A 24876-nucleotide genomic window follows, 5' to 3' on the forward strand; every position below is an offset into this window, starting at 1 on the left:
GTGCTTTTTACAGGGCCTGCAAAACACAATTCTTGCATATTTTTGTTGTCATTACATTCAATCTGTGCACTCGACAAAATATGCTTTTAATTTTCTACATAAAAATACGATGTAAAAACTGCAGTTGGCTCACTCTTGTCCATTCCTAACCCCTTCTTTCTTGCCATTAACTACTTCGAGAGTCTGGAAAACTGAATTCTTATTTTATTTTATTTTTTTTGGCTTCCCTTGTATCTTAGGATGCCCCTGTGAGATGTAAGCAAAAGTCTGTTGTAGGGGTTTTCAGGGAAACAATGCTCTTCCTCCTTCTAGTCACGGGGTACTTATAAGTACAATTGTCATCACACATAAAAATGAAACCCAAAATGCTGAGATGGTGGAGTGGAAAGCCAGAGAGAGCCTCCATCTCAGATGATGTCATTAAGCAGTGGGAGATATTCCCAGGAAGCAGGAAGTAGACATACATGTATTGTGTGTATATATATATATATACACATATATATACACACACACATATATGCATACATACATATAAAAGTATGCTTTGTTTTAACATATTTTGAAAATGAAAAATACAAAGGTGAAAAATTTAAAAATAATAATTTGATTCCTGATTTTCAAGTGCTACATCTTAGTGTGTTTTCTTAATATGCTATTTCTGTGAAAATTTATACTTATTAAAACAATTTTAGGCCTGACACAGTGTTGCACGCCTATAATCTCAGTGGCTTGAGAGGCTGAAGCAGGAGGATCGTGAGTTCAAAGCTAGCCACAGCATAAGCAAGGCGTTAAGCTACTCTGTAAGACTCTGTGTCTAAATTAAATACAAAGTAGGGCTGGGGATGTGGCTCCGTAGTTGAGTGCCCCTGAGTTCAATCCCTGTATTGATTTGATTCTCTTTGCAAAAGGATTTTTATATTAGGATGTAGTTCAGAGCATCTACCTCAATGTTTGTTGTTGCCATTTTATTTAAAGAGGTGGTTAATAGATCAAAATGGAACTGCACTAAGCCCAACCAAATACCAACCCCAAATTCAATTATCTAACTTTCATTTCTTCAATTAGTAATCTTCAGTGAACCCATACCCTTTACCCATATTTGTTAGCTATTTGTATTCTTCACACAAATGATCTCTTTGGACTTTTCCCTAATTTTTTTTTTTTTTGCTTACATTAGTCATATTTCTCTTATGGATTTGTAGGCATTATGTATATGTTAATGACAACCATCATTTGTGTATAGAACAAACACTTCCACCTGATTATTATTCTTATATTTTCTTCTATATGTAAATTTCACTTTAAAAAATTAATTAATTAATTATGTAAGTTATTTATTGCAATTTGTTTTGAAGTATTACATTTGCAGAAATCTAATACTACTTTTTCTGTTTGGCTAAGTTGTCAACATTTCTTGACAAATTCTTACTGACTTTTTAATGCAGTTTTTATCTGACTCTTCTATCTATTCCTTTCTGTTATAACATTCAACACTTTAATTTTTTATCCTTTAAAATATTCTCATAACTTGAGCATCCACATCTAGAAAGTTGGAGTAGACATATTTCCCCCTATACTTTCTGCTAAGTACCAAAAGAAACAGAAGAATGCTTTCAATATTGGAGAAGAGGTGAACTGGCTAAGGATCTCAAGTCTCAATGAATGACACAGAGGTGCATCCCTGTAGCTTTATTTCTGCCTCAGATATCCCAGTCTTAAATGCAAAGATGTCAGCAACTCTGAAACTTCAATCGTCACACACAAACAGAAGTCCTATTGGAAGCCTGTTTTCTCTAGCCAACGCACCAGGAAGAGGGCAAACTTTCAAGACAGAAACTCTCAGACCATAACTGCTTACTCCAACCAAACTCCATGGGAAAAAAAAAAAAATACAAAAATATAAAAAAACAAAACAACAACCAAAAAAACCCCCCAAAACTTCAGCTACACACTGCACCTTCCAGCAAAGACACAGTAGAGATCCCAGACTTCCACCCTTTCCAGGGTATAACAAGATGCCCTAATACCCTTGCCAGGTGGTGTCAGAAGAAGCCTTGTATAGATCCAGGACTTTCAGGCTCCATCAGTGGTAACGAGGACACCAACTCCCCCTTTCCATGGTGGTCATGTTGCCACATGTGAGAAGCACTAATGGGGGGCCCTTTTGCTAGGACAACATCTGGGAAGGCCTAATGGGAAGTCTCACCATCCATCTGAACCCAATAATAAACTGATTGCCCCCCACAACCCCTGCCCCCAGAGGTGAAGTCAGACCTTCGAAGCCTACCTGGTAGACATGAGGCAGTATCCCACTTCATTCACCAGCGTAGTATCGTGAAGACTTAGTAAAATAGGATTTGAATAAGATCCCGAGTTTTATAACATGAAACCCCGAATGTCCTGATTTTAATAAAAAATCACTTAATACACCAAGAACATAAAAAGTATTAGGAAAGTATAATACTTTGGTAAAGTAGTACAAGAAGAATGAAATAGAATAACCTATTGTTTTTTGGAGTTAGTAGGGTTTGGATCCAGGGTCTCATACATGCCAGGCAAACACTCTACCACTTAGCTCCATTCCCATTCTGCCAAATAGGAATTTCAGAACTAAAATATACAATAACCAGATCAGCAGATGGAACAGACAGGTTGAACAGCAGCATTGAGAGGCTACAAGAAAGAATCAGAGAACTTAAAGAAAGAATAATGGGAATTTCCAGTCTGAATAACAGAGAAAACAGATTGGAGGGGGAAAAAGGAAAAAAATATAGCCTAAGACATATGGGACTATAATAATGTAATATTTCTCTGAGTCCCATATGGGGCATAGAAAGAGCTTGAAGAATAAGGACTGAAAATATTCCAAACTGACAATAAATAAATAATGAATAAGCATATGGATGCAAGAAATCCACATTAAGATATGTCATAGTCAAACTTCTAAAAGCTAAAGACAAGAAAAATTTTTGAAAGCAGCCAGAGAGAAATGATGCATTAGTGACAGAGGAAAAATAAATTCACTGGATGGCAGAGTTGCTCATTCAAAGCTACAAAGAACTGAAGGAAGTGAAGCAATAATGCATAATTTTCAAATGTTAAAAGAAGAAAACAACCATCAGTCCAGAATTATATAGCCAGAGAAAATATTCTTTAGGAATAAAAATAATACCAAGACATGAGATGAAGAAATAAGAGAATTTGTCACTAGCGGACCTACCTTCAAAGGATGGCTAAAAGAAGTTCTTTAATGGGGAAGGAAAGATTAAAACAAAGATTCTTAGAACACCAGAAGGAAGAAATTATATAAGAGCAACAGTACAGGCAAACACAATAGACTCTCTTTCTCCTCTTGAGTTTTCTAAATTATGTTGACAGCTGCAGTACAAACCTTATATACATTCAATCTAATGTATATAGAAGAAATATTCAAATAAGTGAGGGAGAGAAAAGAGATGTAAAGGAAATTAAGATTTCCATCCTTTACTGGAATTGGTAAACCCACTGTGGTGGACTTCATTAGCTATGAATATATAAGATCAAGAGTTGTAAAGGTGATACAAAGAGATACATTTTTAAAACACCACAGATAAGTCAACAGAATTTTTTAAAATGTCCAAATACTCCAACAGAAGGAAAAAGTAAATTAAAAAAACCCAAAACATGGATTAACATAAGACAAAACATAAAGAAGATGCTGTCTCAAATTTTAACATATAAAGAATTAAAATTAATTATCTAAATGAACAATTAAAAACAAAATAGATAAACAAGCGAGTAAACCAAAAAACCCATGACCCAACTCTATGCTGTCTACAGGAAGCTCAGTTCATATAATGATATATACAGGTTGAAAGTAAAAGATATATATCATTAATCTAAAGAAAGCAGGGGTAGCTTTAGTAGATATTAATATCAGATGAAGTAGCTTTCAGAATAAAGAAAATTGCTAGGGATAGAGAGGGAAATCATGTAATCATCAAAGGGTCAATACACCAAGAAAATAGAGTTGCCTAGATTTCTGGGCCCAAACAACAGAAATCCAGTATACGTGAAGCAAAACCTGAGAACTGAAAGGAGAAAGAAACAAACCCACAAGTACGGTTGTAGACTTTTTCCGGCAAAATTGATAGAGCAACTAGATAGAAAATCAGCAAGGATATAGAGGAACTTAACTACCTGCCAACCAGCTGGATCTAATTGAACTCTACAGAATGCTCCACCCAACAGCAGTAGGATGCACTTCCTTTCCAAGTGCCCTCGAAATATATGCCAAGATGGATTATATGCTGGGCAATTATATAAACCTCAACGAATTTAAAAGAAGTCCAACCACAATGAATTAAAATTAAAAATCACTAGTATAAAGGTAACAGGAAAATCTCTAAACACTTGGAGCCTAACCAACACACTTCTCAATAATCCGTCATTCAAAGAGGAAGTCTCAGGAACACGAGACACCATGATGAAATGGGTGAAAGTGAAAAGTGCATTCTATCAAAATTTCTGGAACACAGACAAAGCAGTGCTGAGAGGGAAGCCTGTAGCACTTAATGGATTCATTAGAAAAGAAGCAAACTCTGGAATCAATAATCTAAGCGTGCACTTTAAGAACCTAGAAAATGCCAAGCAAAATCAACCTGCAGTTAGCAGACAGAGGAAAAAGAGGATAAGTCAACCAAATTGAAAGCAAGGAACAATGGGGAAACAAAAGCTTTGAGAAACATCGATAAAATTGACAAGTGTGGTGGCGCACATCTAGAATCCCAGCAGCTGGGGAGGCTGAGGCACGGGATCACTAGTTCAAAGCCAGCTTCAGCAACTTAGTGAGACCCTAAGCAACTCAGTGAGAACCCCAAATAAAAAGAGCTCAGTGGTTAAGAGTCCCTGGTCCAATCCCTAGTACCAAATAAATAAAGAAATAAATGAAAATTAAAAAATAAAATTGACAAGACTCCACAAGACTGAAAAAGGAAAAAAGAGAGAAGAAATTACCAACGTCAGGAGTGAAACAGGATAGCGCTAGAGATGCTACGGACATAAAAAGAATAAAAGGAGAACACTGAGAACAACTCTACAAATATAATTTTGACAACTTAGATGATATGTACTCATTCCTAGAAAACCACCACAACTCACCCCATATGAAGTAAAACATTTTAATAATTGTATACCTATGATGAAAATTGAATCTATAATTCATAACTTCCTGAAAAATGAGTCTCCAAACACAGATGGTTTCATTGAGGAATTCTGCTGATCATTTAGAGAAGAATAAACAGTAATTCTTCACAATCTTTCTAAAAAATAGAACAGGAGGACATTCTAACTCATATTATGAAGCCAGTGTTCTGATACTAAAACAAGACAGAGCAAAAGAGGAAATTTACAGAATAATATACCTATTGAACATAAATGCCAACATTCTTCACAATATATTAGCAAGAAGAAATCAACAATACATAAGAAGAAATAACAAAATAATCAAGCAGTTTATTCCCAGAAACCAAATCTGATTCAATACTTGACAGTCTTTCAGGGTGATCTGCCATAAGGATAAATTAAAGAAGAAACATGACCATACCAAAGGATGCAGTGAAGATACTTGATGAATCTAAACCTATTAATGACAAAAATGCTCAGGAAACAGTGAGTAGAAGGAATCTTCCTTGGCTTGATAAAGAATGCTTATATTTTTAAGACTAAGCAGGGCATGGTGGCACACACCTGAAGTCCCAGCAACTCAGGAGGCTGAAGAAGGTTCAAAACCAGCCTTAGCAACTTATCAAAGCCTTAAGCAACTTAGTGAGACTCTATCTCAAAATAAAAGATAAAAAAGGACTGGGGATGTGGCTCAGTGGTTATGCACCCCTGGATTCAATCTCCAGTAACCCCCAAGTCTGAATAAGCTTCAAAACTGAGAATAAGGCAAGGATGTCTATTCTTTTCACTGCTATTCACATGGTAATGGAATTTCTCATCAGTGCAATAAGTCAAGGAAAAAAAAAAGAATAGAAAAGACAAGACATACACACTGGAAATGAAGAAATAAACCGTACTTTTTGCCAATTTCATGATGGTCTAGGTAGAAAATCTCAAGGAATTTCCAAATTAAGTCTCTTGGAACTGATAAGCAATTTCAGGAGTTCAGTAATATCAAAGGAAACAAAATCAACACAAAAATCAGTTGTATATGTCTGTATTAGCAATTAGCATATAGAAACTGAAATTTAAAATGCAATTTACAATAACTTTAAAGATACTGAGAGAAAAAAATATATAGAACTTGAATGCTGATAATAAAATGTTGATGAAAGAAATTAATAAAGGAGAATGATGTAAGCAAGATGCGAATAGCAAATTTTAATCTTGTCTGCCTACAAAAATACTGACTTGGCAACAATCCATGGACAAAAGTGCTTTTGTGGAAGCTTCGGGACCTAGGAGGGTGGTTGCAATGCTACAGCAGAACCCAAGACAGAGAAAAGTCACTATAAGAAGGCAGGCCCCAACCTATTGATCATGGTTCCAGTTGCAGATTTAGAAGCAACCTGTCCCCTGTGGACTTGGCTGCAGTCCAGTTTATCTTGTTACCAGCCCCATCCTTCAGCAGTCTCAGTAGAAATCAAGCTATGACACCCATGACAGGCCCACTGACCATAAACTGGCTACAGTGACAGAAGTAGTCCCAGGATCACACTTGATCATGGATGTAGAGACAGATTTTTATGTCCCCAGTCCTGGGAAAAGCACTGACCACCAGTGTCTCAGACTTCACTATAGAAGAGTCTGAGGACCTGATTCCAGCTTCACCACTCTGTGTACCTGGTGCTGATCCAGCTTGCCTTTGAAACTGGAGGCAACAGGACTGCCCATGGTCCAGGATCCTGCCCTTCTCATCCATAGGCAGAGCCCCAGAGTCCCTTTCCGTGAACCTATAGCCTCACTTGCATATCCCTGCTGTAGGCTCAATCATGAACACCCCCAGTTGGTTTGCCTATCGACTCTACCAATTGACAACCCAGAATCTCTGCTTGGTCTAGATAACTAAGCAAAAATTAGAAAAACAATCTGTAAACAAAAGGAAGGGTTGAGCAAAGAAATAAAAACTATAAAAATGGGCCCAATATTTTAGACCTAAAGAATACAAGGAATAAAATAAAACATTTAAAGGAGTACTTCAACAGCACACTTCATCAAGCAGAAAAAAGAATCAGTGTCTGAAGACATGTAATTTGAAATCATCCAGTTACAGGAACAAAGAGAAAAAGAATTAAACAGAATGAAGAAACTCCACAGAACTTATGGCAAAACATCAAGCAAGACAAAAGACTTTATGGGAGTCAAAGAAGGAGAAGACAGAAAAGGACAGAACGACGTTTAAAGAAATGATCACTAAATATTTCCAAAATCTAAGAAAGAAAATGGGCATTCGGATTTATGAAACTGAGAGGTTTCCAATAAGGTGAACCGAAGGACGTGTATGCCAAGAATGATGAAACTATGAGCTGGGTTTATTGAAGACAAACAAAACTGACAAACACCTAACTAAATTAATTAAATTAAAGACAGGATTCTCAAATGGATATGTAAGAAATGAAAGAGGAGACCTCACAAAGACCCCACAGAGAACGATAATAAGGGACTATTATGAATATTTATATGTCAGTAAGATGAACTATCTAAAGAAATGGAGAATTTCTTAAAAATATACAATATACCAAGATTGAGTGAAGAATGAATAAAAAGCGTGGAAAAATCAATAAAAATAAGAATAATGAAAAAAAAGTCCAAAAACTCCCATCAGGGAAAAAAATCCCAGGACCAGATGGCTTCACAGGGGAATTCTACCAAAGATTTAAATAAAAATGTATAACAAGTCTTCTTAAAATCTTCCCTGAATAGAAGATAGTACACTTCTGAATTATTCAATGAAGCCAGCATCACCCTAAAACAATGAATGCCATCAAGAAAACTACCGTCCAATATCCCAGATACAGATGCAAACATCCTCCATACAATATTGTAAAGTAAACTTATTGCCCATTAAAAAATCATAAATCAGGGCTGGGGATGTAGCTTAGTGGTGAGGCACAAGGCCCTGGGTTCAATCCCAGCACTACAAAAACAAAAACTCAAACAAAAATCAAATGCCATGATCAAGTAAAAATGGTTCAGTGTATACAAATCAATCAACCTAATACACAACCTTAACAGAATGGAAAATAAAAATCACATGATTATCTCAATAGATGCAGAAGAAGCACCTGATAAAATTCAGTACCTCTTTATGATACAAACTTAACAAATTAGGAATAAAATAAACTTACATCAACACAATAAAAGTCATATATGGAAACCCACAGCTGACAGTATTCTGATAACCAGGGAACATGGGAGAAGCTATTTACAGACCCAGTGTCCGGTAGGAAGTTAATAGCCCCCAAAACATAAGGAATTTCTACAACTCAATGGCAAAACAATAACAACAAAATGAGGTTCGTACTTTCTTTAATTTTGTTATTTTGTTTAATTTTGTTTGTTTTATTATGCTTTTGTTTGTTTTGCATAGTTCATTTAAGTTCCAGAGTTTCTTCATAGGCTCAAAATTGCCAATTTTTCTCCATTCACCTATTGATTGAGGGTTTTATTTGTATCTTGTGTGCGTATAATTGAGAAGATCCTTTTTTATTCTTTTTAGATATTTAATAGATTCATTTTGAATTCTGTAATTCAGGAAGCTGAGTTGTGGAAGAAGTTGTAGGTCTAGACACTGGATCTGCACCATTTCTTCTCTGCTATGTGAGAAGCTGCCACGTTATCTGCTGTATTTGGTCACCACACCAGGGACAAGCCCAGGCCTCTTCCTGGTGCACCAGTCTCCTGTGTTGGGGCAAGCCCTCCCCCACTGCCAACTCTGCTTGGCTGTGCAAACACCAAGGAGTTCCGCTTCAGTTGTTTTCCAATCTCTCAGCAACAGGAAACTTTGATATGTGTCTGGTTGGACTGGGTGACACCAATTGGCCCTCTGAGCATTCACTCTCTCCTTGGCATAGTTTTTTCCCATGGTTCTGCTGATTTCTTGTACCTTCATGATGGCATTTTTCAACATCTTTCCACTTTTCCAACTTTCCAGTTCCTAATCCTCTACCTGAACATCACGTTTCTTCTCTGTCTTAGGTGTTTCTTTTCCTCACACATCCTTTCTCCTAGGGTGAGTGCCCGTTGCTGATTTCCTGTGCTTAAGTTTCCCAGAACACTATATTTTCAGTGCCAAAATCAAGAAAGTTCCAAAGAAGGATGAGGTACTTATCCTACTCTACGCAGCTTCTCTTTCATTGGCACCAGGTGCCATCTGGATGTCAAAGACTTTAAAATTCTTTTACTCAGTCTACATTGCTCTTCTGATCTCGATTCTAACTATAGGTTTGATATTTCTATTTGTTTCCTCTCACTCCAGTATATATTGTTTACATTGTTTAGCTCAGGATATTTGTCCACCATCTATCCAGTTGCCCTGTCCATCACAGGAGAATGATCCCTGACTCTTCTATATCTCTTAACCCTCATATCCAATTAATTGACAAACTTCAGTCATTCTAATTTAATTTTTAAGTTTTGTTCTAATTAGTTATACATGGCAGTAGAATGCATTTTGACACATACAGAAATGGAGTATAACTTCTCATTCTTCTGGGTGTACATGATATAGAATCACACAAGTCATAAAGTCATATATGTACATAGGGTAGTAATGTCAGATCATTCTACTATCCTTCCTACTCCTATACTCCTTCCCTCCCTTCACTCCCTCTACCTAATCTAAAGTAACTCTATTCTTCCCTAGCTCCCTCCTCCTTATTGTAAATTAGCTCTGCATGTCAGAGAAAATATTTGGCCTTTAGTTCTTTGGGATTGGCTTATTTCACTTAGCATGATATTCTCCCACTCCATCCATTTACCAGAAAATGCCATAATTCATTCTTCTTTAAGACTAATATTCCATTGTGTACATATACCACAATTTCTTTATCCATTCTTCTGTTGAAGGGCACCTAGGTTAGTTCCATAGTTTAGCTATTGTGAGTTGAGCTGCTATAAACAGTGATGTGGCTGCATCACTGTAGTATGCTGAATTTTAAGTTCTTTGTGTTTAAACTGAGGAGTGGGATAGCTGGGTCAAATGGTGATTCCATTCCAACTTTTCTGAGGAATCTCCATACCACTTTCCATAATGTTGGCACCAATTTGCAGTCCCACCAGCAATATGTGAGTGTACCTTTCTCCCCACATCCTCGCCAACATCTGTTGTTGCTTGTATTCTTGATAATTGCCATTCTGACTGGAGTGAGATGAAATCTTAGAGTAGTTTTGATTTGCATTACTCTAATGGCTAGAGATGTTGAACATTTTTCATGTATTTGTTGATTGATTGTATTTCTTCTTCTGTTCAGTGCCTTAGCCCATTTATTGATTGGGTTATTTGTTTTTTTCATGTTAGTTTTTTGAGTTCTTTATAAATCCTGGAGATTAATGCTCTATCTGAGGTGCATATGGTAAAGATTTTCTTCCATTCTGTAGGCTCTCCCTTCACATTGTAGATTGTTTCCTTTCCTGTGAAGAATCCTTTTAGTTTGAATCTATCCCATTTATTGATTCTGGATTTTATTTCCTGCACTTTTGGGGTCTTGTTAAGGAAGTCAGAGTCTAGGCCAACATGGCGAAGATTTGGGTCTACTTTTTCTTCTGTTAGGTGCAGGGTCTTTGTTCTAGTGTCTAAGTCTTTGATCAACTTCGAGTTGATGATGCAGGGTGAGAGATAGGGGTTTATACCTTCCTATCTGCCCATCCTTTATTGCTTGCCTAGAATACCGTTGCATTTTCTTAAATAGTATGGTCATCCATGAGATGTTTACAGTCATGCTGTTTCAACTTCATTCAGAGAAATTACAGGACTGCTCTTCTCATCTCCTTAGATTTAGTCATAGGTTTAGGCCAATTCAATGTCAGTGGATATGACCCAGGACACTCCACTGTAGGAAAACCTGGCAGGTAATTTGTCCCATTTTCTTCTTCATGCTATGGAAAATAACAACCTTACTCCAAGGTGGAAATGTTGCCAGTCTGTATTCCCAAGTGAGGATGATATAGATTAGAATCCATGTAAGATGAGTGAGAAAAACACTTTTATTTTGAAGCCACTGAAATGTGGGGGTAATGACTAAGATAATTTAGCCTATACTGACAAATCTGCACTTGAGCTCCACAACTTCCATTTTTGGCTATGGCAAACAATTTTTCACACAATAATCAGAACGTTTTAAAACAAAATGGATTGATCAATTTCTGTTCAATGATTTCCTATGGATTTAGAAAATAACAAAATCTCTAACATGGGTTACCATGCATTGCCTGCCTCTCTGACTTCTTTTCTTACATCTCTCTCTCTTTTTCTTTATTTCAGACATACCAGACCACTTTCAGATGCTCAAATGCAAGATCTTCTTTACCTTGCTGCTTTCACAAACTCCATAACTATCCCACCTTACTCACCTAAAGGGTTTTAGTCTTCTTTTATGTTATCTTCAAAGTTACTCTTTCTAAAAAGGAGGATTTTTTTTTAGCACATACTAGACTAAGCTTACCTGCTGAATGCTTCTGTAGCATTCTGCCATTTCTCACAGCAAAACCCGGTATATTAAATTTTCAGGATTTCTTCTTGTACTATTTGTACTACAAACACAAGGAATCTGCAGGTCTGGGCTTTGTCCCTAGCATTTAACATAATTCTTGTACATAAAATATAAATAAGTGTTTCTTAGATGAATCGAATGAATCACTAAGAGAATCCTGTTACTGTGTCTGTTAAACATCCATGTCTGTTAAACTGTGTCTGAAGTGTCTCTTAATGATGACAATCCTTCTCTCCAAGGTTGTAGGTTGTATTCAGCCCTTCTCTATGTTTTCTGCTCACACCTGCTGGTGGTGGTGCTTACAATGCTCTTTGTCTCTTCCCCCATCACACACAACTTCTTTTTTTTTTTTCCATCTCCTCCCTTCACTGCCCAGCTCTTCACCTGACTGTTCTTATTTATCCTTCAGGTCTCAGTTTGAATAACATTTCCCTTGAGGATATTTCCAATTCTGTCACTCTCCAGACCACATTGGACTTCTTCATTTATATGGACACGACACTAATTCTTTTAGTTTCAATCCTGGAATCATGTGACTTTTGGTGATCACTATTGTCACACTAGCACAACCAAAGCCATTTCCACTTTTACTGTTACCTGCTAATACTGACTGTGCATCATACACTAAGCACCCCTCTGTGTCATGCTTTGTATGGATTATCTCTTATATCCTCAAGATCACTCATGAGGAGAGGATAAGATTTAGCTAAGTCTGGTGTGGTGGTACATGCCTGTAATTCCTGCCACCTGGGAGGCTGAAGCAGGAGGATCCCAAGTTTGAAGCCAGGCTCAGCAACTTACTGAGACTCTGTCTCAAAATAAAAAAATAAATAGGGGAATGTACTCAATGTTAGAGTGTGCTTGGGTTCAATTCCTAGTACCAAGGGTGGGGGGAAAAAACTTAGATTAAAAGAAGAGGGATAATTCATGTGAGCTGAACAATTAATAAGACTGTAATCTGGGAATCCAATGTGCATTTTTATTTCAGAACCTGTATTCTTTTAACTACTATATTTTATTTAACTTCTGTTTTAGACTCAATCCGAGGTTATTTTCCTTTAAATAACTGAGTTTGATTCATTTACATCTATTGATTTGTTACCTATGTTTGGTTTTGTTTTTGTAATTTCAGTTTGTATTTTGCTTTCTGTTCACACTTTCAAAATATTTATTTATTTGCTGATTGATGGGTTGATCCAATGAAAGATGAAGAAAACAAAGAATTTACTTTTTTGATTTCTCCCCAGCCATGTCCAGTTGATTTTGTTAGTTATAGACTTATAATACAACATAGTCCCATGGACTTATGGGAATTATACAAAGAATTCTGCTCTAAGGTATGCACTGACACCCACATTTATAAGCAACCAAGATGTACTGAGAATGACTGTGCACACTGTTCTCGACAACGTGGTTAGCACAGGGTGCAGTAAGTTTTCTTGGCATGTTCATGATTTGCTGGTTCATAGCTATGATATCAGGTGCATTATTTCCATTGTTTTTATTATTTTCTTTCATCATTTACTCCTTTTTTTCAATTTGAAAATTCAGTAACTCAAAAATTAAGTAGGTATGTTTTATTTTTAACTGAATGGGCTGCAATTCTAAGCATGTGTTTATTTATTTTGCTAATTCACTTTACAAGGAATTTTTCAAGAAAAGATTATCCTCCAAATACACTCTACAAAGTATTTTATTATGCTTTCTGCTTTTGCAACCTCAATAAAAATTTATGTTGTTTTCTGTGGTCATGATTTTCCAAGTTCTCTATTCAGGTTAACAACACTTCCTGTCTTTTTAATTGTGTCTTTTCCATTCATTTCCTGGAAAACTCAATTCATAATGGAGATTATGAATACTTTTATTATTTTTTTCTTACATATTTAAATATGTCTACCTTGGTATATAACATTTGGTCTCATTTCTTGTATCTTAGGAGTTGTAGACATTGCTTTAGAGCACTTTTGAATCAGTTTGATTTTTCACCCCTGTGGATCACTTTGTAAAGTGTATGCTTATTTTACTTGCTTACTTGTTCAGTGGAAGAGCTACAGAGAGGTAGAAAGGAGCTGCTAGATGTTGTGGGATACTATTTGCAACCACTGAAGCTCCAATATTTAGTGGAGATGTTTCGATTGATCATTCTGTTATCAGTTTTTCTCAGGGCTGTGTGTACTTTGAATCATAAGACATATAATCTAACTTGGTTTTATAAAATATCTTCTTTTGCCTATTTCAGTATATTAGTTCAACTTATTTGTTCAGTTTTATTTTGAGGATTCACAATGTACCTGCACTGTTGTCTGCTATGCCTTATTTCCCCTGTAATTCTTTGTCTATTCCATATATTTTGTGCATTTCCCCCCAAACCTGTCCTTCACATCCCTTTCTCAGCAGTATTTTAATTTCAGCACAGTTTTCACTTTTGAAATGATTGTTTTCCTCTTCCATGTTTTCCCCAGAGTTCTTTCAGTTTACATTTATTTTTTTCTATTGCCTTATCATATCTTCTTTGACCCCTATATCTCTTCTTTGAACTCTGAGTTTCACAGACAAAGGATTGAGAAATTCTTTGTCTCTGGATAAATGTTTGTATTGTTGTTCTGCTTTGCAGAGTAATTCTTCTGATGTACAGTCCCCATCTGGCAATTGTTTGGCATGTTTCTTTCTTTCTCCTATCTAGTTATATCTATGCATATTTCTCAGGCTGGGTGTTTTTCTGATTATTACTTATCACTAAATGAGGGCGGTTCTTTTCTTTTTTCTGGTTCAAGCATTTGCTAAAAAGTTGGAAAAGACTACTGGAGGCCATTTTGTGGGGCATGAGACAATTTTCCTCCAACTCTGGGGTGTGTTTTGCAAAGAATTCAATCTCCTTGCCATCAAGAATGACTACATCTTTCAGCTGTGTGTGTGTGTGCATATATGTGTGCACATGTGTAATTATTTTGGAAGGGGGTCCAGTATGTATTCCATTTCTGTAGATGGTGAGTGTCAATCTCTACTTTGCCAATACAGTCCTCTGACGTTCTACAAAGGTAATGCATTTTCATAATTAATCTTTCAGCCCGTCAATATCATGTGGATGTAAGGGCACCCTGAGGAAAGCCTCCCACCCACACACATGGGTTTGGAAAAGGAAACAGAGGCAAGCAGAGGGAAGGTGGAATGATCCTTTATTTATTTATTTATTTTTCCAAACTCATGGCAACTTTATTGTCAGTGTGCACAGGGTGAGGAGTGGCCTCAGTCATGATAGAGGCGCAGGAGGCAGCCACGGAGGGTGCCCATGTAGCGGTCCCAGAGTGTCGGGTGCTGGAAGCCAACCAGGGAGTGAACAGATGCTGAATACTGATTCAGGAAGAGTCACACATCATTTAGTGGCCAGTGGTCAGAGTGGCAAGGTTCCACAAACTTCTCAACAAGGTTCACAAACAGGTCTCTGACATCCTTATTGTGAGTCAACTTGGCAGCCACATTCACCAGCCCCCGAGACAGGTTCTTGAAGTTGGCTTCCATCTCAGAAAAGATGCTGAGCTTTCCCCGGAGGGCTGTGCATACCAGGCTCTTGTGCAAATCCAGAAGGTCCTTATCAGCCACTAGCACCTTGAGTTCCTTCAAGTCCTGGAGAAACTCCTTATCTAAGTCCACATCCATGTCATCCACCTGTGAGTCGGTGTGAGGCCCATGAAGGGAGTTGGAGTAGGTAATAAACCCATCCCATAAGATCCTGAGCATTCCTCGCCTACCACCTCATTGCACCCCATGGAACAGAAGAGAAATTGAGGTCTCCGAGATGGAGTGACAGGCCTCAGGTCGTAGAAGCAATGGGCTCTTGCTCAACTACTCCAAGGGTCCAGTTCTGGATCATGAGCTCAGCACAGAAAGCAAAGTCACCAAAGCTCAGATACTGTAGTTTTTTCTTCCCTGTCTCAAAGCAGTTGTTGGCAAAGAAGACGATGGCTGCATAGTCCCTGGCCAACCGGTGGGAGAGGAGGAAGTGTTGCTGGATGTTATCCACCAGGGAGCCCCGCATTTCCTCCACCACTTTGAAAACTCGCTTAAAGTTGTCAAACTGTCTCCGACAGCTCTTGAGGGTGATGCCTGTTTTGGTGCTGACGTCATCCAGGTCTTTCTTGGTGCCTTTGGATAGCTTCTTGCCCAGGACCTCCCGAACAAAGGCCTCATCAAAGGCATAGTATCTCTCAATGTGCAACGCCTGCCAGGAGGGCGGAATCTGGAAGATGAGTTGGTGCAGTAGCAGGTGTGCCCCTGGTGGGGGGCATCTAAGAGCCCTGGGAGGAAGGGCCTCTGTGAGTGCTGTGGTTTGCTTTCTGTCCTCTGGGTGGGCTTGGGTTTGAACCTGTGCTTCTTGCCTTTTCTACTCCCTCTTTCTCCATTTAACTCAATGACTCTTAACTTGGTGCTTGGGTTTCATTTCTGCTGTACTAGTTGAGAGTTCCATTAACCTCATGCATTCTCTAGTGAACCCAATTCCTATTGCAACAAGAACAAAAGGGCTTCGCTGGAGACCAGTGGATTGATAGGGTACTTGCATCTTTGATGAAGGAAGTCCTATTATCAGAAGACTTCAAAACATCTATTGGCTACTAAGTTAAAATGAGATGGGGTGCATTCACTTGAAGATGTTTTAAGCAGCCATTGTTAATCATGAAGAACTGAACATCAAGACAGAAGAAAAGTTCTTGGAGTCTTTCACTTTGGCTCCAAGATACTTCTGTGAATACATTTTTAGTGTACCTAGTTTTATAGGAATCTAAGCACATTGCAATCTTAAACAGGGATGCAGACACTTTTAAGTTCAAAGGAGGGAAAGGACTTAGAAAAGAGGAGAGAGGAAAGGAACAGGTGGAAGAGGGAGGGACAGAGATGGAGACACCAGGTAAGGAAATGAGGAGATGCCAGGATAAGACCAGTAAGTGATGTAGGATAGAGGTGGGGTGGAGGCAGGAGTGGACAAGGAGTCAAAGAAGAAAGAGCGAGCAAGACCTCTGGAGTGGACTAGTGATGATCCTTGCTGTTAAGTGAATTGCTCTTGTGTGCAAGTGGAGTAGAAGTCATAAATTTCTTATCTTGGTTTTTGAACAGCAATCACCTCTGCAACTATCTTTCCTTGCTTTGAACAATAGCAAGTGTGCTCTTTTTTTTTTCCTTCCTTCCTTCCTTCCTTCCTTCCTTCCTTCCTTCCTTCCTTCCTTCCTTCCTTCCTTCCTTCCTTCCTTTTCTCTTTCTTTCTTTCTTTCTTTCTTTCTTTCTTTCTTTCTTTCTTTCTTTCTTTCTTTCTTTCTTTCTTTCTTTCTTTCTTTCTTTCTTTCTTTCTTTCTTCTTCCTTTCTTCTTTCTTTTTAATGGTGCTGGAGGTTGAACCTGAACCTGGGACCTTTTGTAAGCTAGTCAAGTGCTAGACAAGTGCTCTACTAGTGAACTACAGCCTCAGCCCTGTGATTTTGTGATTTTCAAGACTTGGAATATAAATTCTGAAGTGAAGATTTGTTTTCTCAAGGAAATTCCAAGGTTTGTATGTTAAGATTAAGAACGGAGTTCTTTTTTTTTTTTTTTTTTTTTTTTGCGGTGGGTGGATCTCTTATACTAGCAGTTATGATTCAGACGGTGGTCAAACAATCCCCTTGACACTCAGGAGCTGTCAAGGAGGCTTACAGGCTACTTTCATTATTCAGCATTTTATTTAGGTGTTCCGTGCCCTTTAGGTATAAATTAAATCTAAAACTCAGGAAACAATAAGATCTTTATTGCATTGAAATGACAGAGGCAGAAAGCAAAGAATGAAGGCATTTGGGAATGAGTGTGAGGCCCACTCTTGCTCTTCAACCCTCAGAAGCCCCCCAACCCCTCCCAGGGGTGTGAGTCTGTGAAGCCTAGAGGCACTCCTTACCCATGGCTGGGGCTGAGGATGGGAATTCTTACTGAATGATGTGAAGTCAGCATTTTACAAGCAAACAAATTATCACTCAGCAAGGGGAAAAAATATCTTAGTGTTTGAGAGAGTGAGTTTCTTTTTTCCCCTGGCCCTGCCCACCCAGTGCTAGGGATGGAACCCAGGGTCTCCTATATGCTAGGTAATTTCTACTGCAGAGCTACAGCCCCAACCCCTTATTTTTTCTCTGAAAGTAAGAAATGAACATGCTGAGATGAAAGAATACCAATTTGGTAAATCACATGTTGTTTTATTTTCCTTAGGTTGCAGGGTATCTCAGTATATGAAATAGAAATTTAAAATGCCAGAAAACACTTTCTGCTGATTCTACTTAATTTTTGGAATTATCTTGACAACAATGACATCCATTTAATGCGAGAATAGTATTTTGGTTTTAGGCACCAATGCTGAGTTTTCATTAAATCTTTCCTTTCTGAATAAGCAATGACATAATGGCCATAAATAACATCATATTTCTTTCCAAATGCAATTGTTTTTTGTTCAAAGGGAGTCTGCCCATTTTTAAAAATAACATAAATGAGTACTTGGCACCTGTATGTAGCCCAGTTTCTGTAAAGTACAACTGATAACGCTAATATAATTCAGACAATAGCTATCATTCATTGCTTCAATATGTAATGTTTAAATGAACCATTTCATAGGGTTGGAAGGAAACTTGGAAAGGAAATCATCTGAGGAGTTTGAAACTAAGTTGAAAAGACAAGATAAAATAGTAATTAATTAATTGGTTAATGAATTAATCAAATCATTCATTCATTTGGGAAATGTTTATTGCTAGATACTGTGTAGTAATGTGGATATGGACAAAAATAGATTTGACCTTGTGAAATCTGCAGTCTAGTCTGGGAGAGAGACAGGATTCAGATAACCATAGCAACAGATAAAATTAAACTGCAAGAAGACCCTTGACCTCTATTATGAGAGAATAAATTTGTAAGGATGGCCTCGAATTTGTAGGAGGGTTTGTGAAGAGTTAAGCATGAAAGTAGCATTTGAGCAGTTTCAGATGTTATAATTAAGAGGTGGTGAGTTAATTCCTTCTATAAACAAATATTAATTATTTTAAAAATACATATGTGATTAGAAGTCTCAGAGGTCTTTGGAAAGCTTGAGTCTGTATTTAAGGCAAAGGTTTGGAAGTGGGCAGAATCTGCCTGGCCTCATGGATCAGGTTGCAGAAGGAGGGCTCACAGACAGGGCAGTGTCAGGCAGGTGAGGAGAAGGTATCTTGCTTGCTGGGGGAGGCTGAAAGAGGCCTTGAATGCCAGGCTCCAACCTTTGTGCCCAGAGTCTAAAGGTTAGAGCTCTCTAAACTCATCAATTTCACATTACCTAGATTTTTTTTTTTTTTTAGAAATACAAATGAGTTAATCCAGTCATTCTCAATGTGGGTTAATTTTTCCTGAGAAGACACCTGGCAATTGCTTTAAAATATAATATAAGATATTCAAGATATTGCAAGATGAAAATATCAAAAGACAAATGCAATTTCAAGAAACAGTTGTTGAGGGCAAGGATGTAGTTCAGTGGTAAGAGTGCTTGCCTGGGTTCCAACCCCAGCACTGAAAAAAAAAAAAAAAAAAAGTCATTATAATAGTTTCCAAGAGGAGGGGCCCCACCATCATGCCACACAGGAGCACAGAGAAAGTATGAAAGTGGCTCAAGAGGTAGAAAAAGAGGGTCTGTGATCAGGAGCCTTTATTGAGGTTTCTGCAGGAAGGAATGGGTGAGACAGAGTAAACCTAAATTTAGGATTGGGAAGTTTAAATAATTTCAGCAGGCTCTGGGGCAAAGGGCTGTCCCTAGATATCTGGGACCTGGCCCAGAGGTGATTAAAACAGTGGATAATGGCCTGGAGCAACAAATCCCAATAAAGCTAGGTGGTTTGCATGAGGTCTCCAGATTGGCTAATTTGTATCTGAAAATCCTAGTAACCTGTGAGTTGCTTACTATCTCTAGGAATTGCTTAGCTCTGGGAGGGGGCAGTCCTTTCACAGGGAACAAGGCCTCAGCTGTCCAAGCATTGGAAAATTTTAAAAAACATGGTTAATAGAGCAATGTCTGGCAGTGTTTTCAGTTGTTATGACTGGGTGGGAGAGCTGCCACTGAAGCCCAGAGGGTAGGAGGCAGGGATGCTACTAAACAGCCCACAGCACAGGGCAACCTCAGGTCTCAATGCCTCCCACGCTCAGAACCCTGGAAAACTAACCAAAATTTCTCAAGGAGAAACCAAGGAACTCTTCATGTAATTTTGAAATTCCCAAGAGGATTCTGTAGATAAACTTAATTTGGGAACTGCTGACATAGGCCTTAGGGAACCTCTGATGGATTTGGGGCAAGAAAATGACTTACGGTAAAAGTTTTAGAAAAAAAAAAGTCTGTCTGTAGTAAATATGTAAAAATATATATGGTTGGAAAGGAATGACATCACCTCTAGGGCAGCACAGACTCTCAGGGAATGAGACAATAGGTTGACAAATCACATTTCAACTGTCTTTAAAGTTTTGCTTCTTAATCAAAGAGATCTAAAGCAGATTTGAAAAAATGGTATGTAATGAAGTTGAGGATTGGGTAAATGGATAATTATTATTTTCATGACTTTTTTGAATCTTTGAAAATTCTTATTATAAATACTTTAAAAAGTTTTGCAGTTCTTAGAAGTGGTGGAAGAAGGACATATTCCCTCATAAGAAAATTTATTCCATCTTTGGACAGTTCTGCTGGTATATGGTATTTTTCTGCACAGCTATCAGACAGCTGTCATTGCCCTAACCTAGTGTCAGACTTCTGAGTCCTTGTTTGTCCAGGGGCATCCCTGTGGCAATTCTCAAACTTTTGTCTTGATCCTTGAGGCAAGAATCATGCCTTATTTTCAATGTAATCATGCTGCTTAGCACAGTTTTTAGCAAATACAGTATTATAGTAGTCTCTCCATATATGCTATTTCACTTTGCTTTTTGCACAAGGTCAAACAGTCCAAAAATATTAAATTGAAAATCTCAGAAATAACTGGTTTCATGTGTTATCTGAGTAGGGTGATGAAATCTTGAACCATCCCACTCTGCCCTGCCCAGAATGGGAATCACCCCCTTTGTTCCCTGTATTCATGTTATATACACTACCTGCCCATTAGTCACTTAAGAGTCCCCTTGGTTATCAGATCAACTGATAATTATACTTTATGATAGGTGTGTGTGTAGATTGAAAACTGCTACATAGAGAGTTTAGTACTATCTGTGGTTTCAGATGTGCTTTGAGAGTTTTGGAACTCCCAGGTCAGGCCTTCAATGAGGCACTACCACAGACAACATATAAGACATATTTATTGAATATCTAATGACTCAATAGTGTATTTCCCTCTCAAGTGGTAAAGTTATAGCCTGGGTTCTTGGATATTTTACCTAAGAAAGCAACAAAACTTTTCATTTCTTAGGAATATGTTGAGCCTCATTCCTTGGCAGAAGTTTTCTGTATTCTCAGTATGAGAGATTTCAGTGTAATTTATCTGTGACATTTGTACAAGAAATGTTTGTGTGGAAGGAATTAACCATTCATTCTATAATAATGTACCATCAAGGGACACCTTTTATCTAACTCTAATTGTTCTCATAGGACACTATGTGTGAAAAGTTCTTTGCAAATGTTTATGTGAAACTAGGGCAGTAGTGGTGATTTGATTCTCATAACATACATCAAAGCACTTAAACTGTGGTTGTAATTTCACAGGTTTGAGTGATGATTTGGCTTGTGTCTGCATTTCCTGCTAGAACATCAGCCCCCGAGGTCTGACCAAGTCTTCTGCCCATGGTAGCATCCAAAGCATTCAGCATGGTTCCTGGAATAAATGAGAAAGAAAAGTGAACAAGCAAGAAAAAGGAGTGAGAAAGAGCATGTGAAAAATAGAAAATATAAAATGAGATATGAAGACAATGCCTAAAGCAAAACGTGACCATAAAAACAGTCTTTAGTTACAATTCTTATATTAAAATTTCATTTTTAAAAATTCAATGCCTACCATTTCATACCATTAGCTGGTACTTTTGGGATACTTTCCACTTGCCAAACACTACACTGATTAAGAGTGTTATCCCAGATAATCTTGGAAATAACGATGGAGAGTTCTTGACATATTAAGGAATATGAGTTCAATAGAAACCATACTGTGAAGTCTGAACTTTGATCTTTTTCTGGGCTGGCATTCTGTGGTCTGGTCCTGATGGCCAAGCAGCAGTAGTCAGGGGCAACCCCTAGACAGCAAAGCCATGGTGGAGGAACCAACCCGCTGAAGCGCACTGGTTACTAAACTCTGATGTTCGACGGATATGGCGGATTAAATTCATTTTTGACTTCAGGTATTTTCAATTTAGGATGGTTTTAATTGAGACATACTCTCATCCTATGTCCAGGAGGATCTGGATAAAAAGCAAGTAGTAGTATTTTTTCTTTAAAGAAAACATATCGTAACTGAAATTACTCAGAAAAGTTATAAGTAAAATTGATAGCTAAAGTCTTACACATAAATATTCAAAGAAAGGTGAATGCAAATGCATATATTGAAGTGAAATGTAAGGCACAAAAGTTTATATGGAAAAAACAAAGTCACATTATGCTTGAAAAGACACACTCCACCATGAAAATATAATTCATTGACATAACTGAATAATGCCATTTCAAAGTATGTAAGGACATCAGTTAAACACACAGGAAAAAAGAATAGAAACTGTTCATTTAATGTACGTAAATATATCTTTCAGCCTTTAATCCATGCAGGAATCCAAATACACTGGATTATGAAGAATTTCAGTAAGAAAGCGATTGAGAATAATATAACAGACATATACCAAACTTGAGCCCTAAAAATGAAATTCATTTTATTATAAAATGCCCCAACACTTTAATATAAACCAATCACATATTTGTTTACAAAATAAATCTAAGTATATTCTACAAAGTGGAAATTTTATAATGCAATATTTAAGCATACTTTCATGAAAATATATAAATTATCAATGCCAGTTAAAATAAAACAAACCTAATCTCATAAAATTAAAACAAAATCTTATGTAAATATATTTTGTACCTATGAGGAGCAAAACTATAATTCAGAATTACTTTGAATATGTTGATGAGAAAATTGCTTATGAAAAACTAAAACATTGCCACAATGATACTTAGCAATTGTCCAGGTTTTAAGTTTCCATAACTAACAAGAAAGGAGGAACACAAAATAATTAGGTAGTCAGCTAAGATATGTGAAAGTGTAGCAAAGTTAGCCTTAGGAAAGCAGAAAAGAGAAAATAAGAATGAAGTAGAAATTCATGAGGAAAGAGGAAAACATTAAAATTCATTTTTAAAATCTGTTGTATGGAACTTACTAGTATCATATCTGAACTAATAATATAGACCAGCTCTACAAAATCTAACTAAAAATAAAAGAGAAATGTCACTGTGATGCTATGCATAAGAAAGTATTCAAAAGTATTGGAAGAGAATTCTATGTTAATAAATTTGAAAACTCAATGAAATAGATTATTTTCTAGGAAAATATAAAAGATCAAAATTGACTAAGGATGAAGAAAAAAAACTGAATAGAAAAAAATAACTAGAGAAGAAATCGAAAGTGTTGTCAAGGCTTACCTCCAAAAATGGTTGTGGTGCAAATGTTTTTATGAACAAATTTTTTTCCAAGTTTGAGGAACAGATAATTCTTTTGCTCTATAAACTGGAGCATGGAAGAAGATCCAAAGCTTCCTAACTGGTTTTATGAAGCTATCATAACCCTGATTCTGAAACTCAACATTAGCAGAAGTGAAGAAAAATACAAGCTATTTTCCCTGCTTGTACAATCGGAAAGAAAATATTAGGATGTTGACTCTGATACTATGTGAAAAGATCATGTCCCATGGCCAAGTAGCATTTTTTTTCCTTAAAGAACAAAAGTATGCATTAATATTTAGAAATCTACTATTAAAATATACTACCTAAATGGGCCAGAGAAAAGATCATATAAACATCATAATAAAAATGTATTTGATAAAATCAAATACCAACGTTAGCTAATTGAAAAAAAAAGTAGTTCTTGACATGAGAAAAAAGGGTTTATTTTAAACCAGGGAAGATGATATGCAATGGTGTAATAACCAGAGGAATTTTCATTGGAGTCAAGTGCACACCTGCCATCAGCACAAATCTACAGCATTGTTTGGAATTTTAGCCAGTGAAATAGAACAAACAGCTGATTAAGGAGGGTTAGCAAATGGCAAAAGGACAGACTCCATTTTTCATGTGAGGAAGGATTTTTTTTCTTAGAAAAATCAATAGACCTAGTAAGTCATACAGATAGTTGGCTAAATGCAAAATAAACAAGCACCACCCACCCCTCTAATAGAAGGTTCCATAACTCTTGGATATTTAATTAAATCAAGTAGCACTGTTTTTTAAAAAAGACTTTTATTCAAATGTGTAAAATATGCAGAAGAATTAGGAATAAAATTAAAAGAACATTTAGGGTCTGTGTCAAAAAACATATCACAAAATGTTTTCACAATACATTAAGAAAAACACCAAAATGAAAAACATTGTTTTCCTGAAAGGTATTATTTTATAAATATACTGGTTTCCCAAAAAAATGGTTTAAAGCATTTTCAATTACTTTCTGGCTGATATCATTTCATACTTGAGAAAGTGTTTCTGAAGATTATCCAAAAGCATAAAGGAATGAGGATAGATAATCTCATTTCAAAGGAAGAGTGCCACAGAGATACTACTGAAATGTCCATAAAATGGCAAGTTCCACAGCAATGCCGCAGTGACCTAAGACAGACAGAGGAGCAATGGAGCAGAAGAGGAGGCAATGTGACAGAAGTCAACCTCCAAGTAACTGGAGAAATGTTGCGCTCCTTAGAAAATGTTCCTGGGAGCATTGGTTGTTTTAAAGTCAATTATATCACTAATCACAAAATAACACTAATAAATTCCAAATGGATCAAACATTTAAATGAAAAGATAAATAAAATAATAGCAGAGCTAAAAGAAAATGTATTGTTAGAGTCAAAAGACATTTTCTTTCTTTTTGGTATGAGGGATTGAACCCAGGGGTGCTTAACCACTGAGTCATATCCCCAGCCCTTTTTATTTTTTATTTAGAGACAGGGTCCCGCTAAGTTGTTGAGGCTGGCCTTGAATTTGTGATCCTCCTGCCTCAGCC

The 24876-nt window shown here is 37.0% G+C and overlaps 1 protein-coding gene and 2 long non-coding RNA genes across 3 annotated transcripts in view; 1 reads left to right on the forward strand and 2 right to left on the reverse strand.

Annotated features, from left to right (window-relative positions):
• Positions 1-21937, forward strand: part of LOC306658399 — a 63803-nt gene extending 41866 nt beyond the window's left edge. The window contains exon 3 of the long non-coding RNA XR_013763043.1: positions 21396-21937. This is a non-coding gene — a long non-coding RNA (uncharacterized lncRNA). The remainder of the gene's footprint in view (positions 1-21395) is intronic.
• On the reverse strand, positions 15490-17610 carry LOC306657618 (acidic fibroblast growth factor intracellular-binding protein-like; the record flags this gene model as incomplete). Its single annotated transcript, XM_079133753.1, has 2 exons — positions 15490-15965; positions 17607-17610. 2 exons carry the CDS (start codon positions 17608-17610, stop codon positions 15505-15507), a joined length of 465 nt encoding a protein of 154 aa, XP_078989879.1. The 3' UTR covers positions 15490-15504.
• LOC306658398 overlaps positions 19259-24876 on the reverse strand; it is a 32066-nt gene continuing 26448 nt past the window's right edge. Inside the window, exon 3 of the long non-coding RNA XR_013763041.1 lies at positions 19259-21504. This is a non-coding gene — a long non-coding RNA (uncharacterized lncRNA). The remainder of the gene's footprint in view (positions 21505-24876) is intronic.

The sequence above is a fragment of the Sciurus vulgaris genome, assembly GCF_902686455.1.
Source record: "Sciurus vulgaris genome assembly, chromosome: 3".
NCBI classification, from domain to species: domain Eukaryota; kingdom Metazoa; phylum Chordata; class Mammalia; order Rodentia; family Sciuridae; genus Sciurus; species Sciurus vulgaris.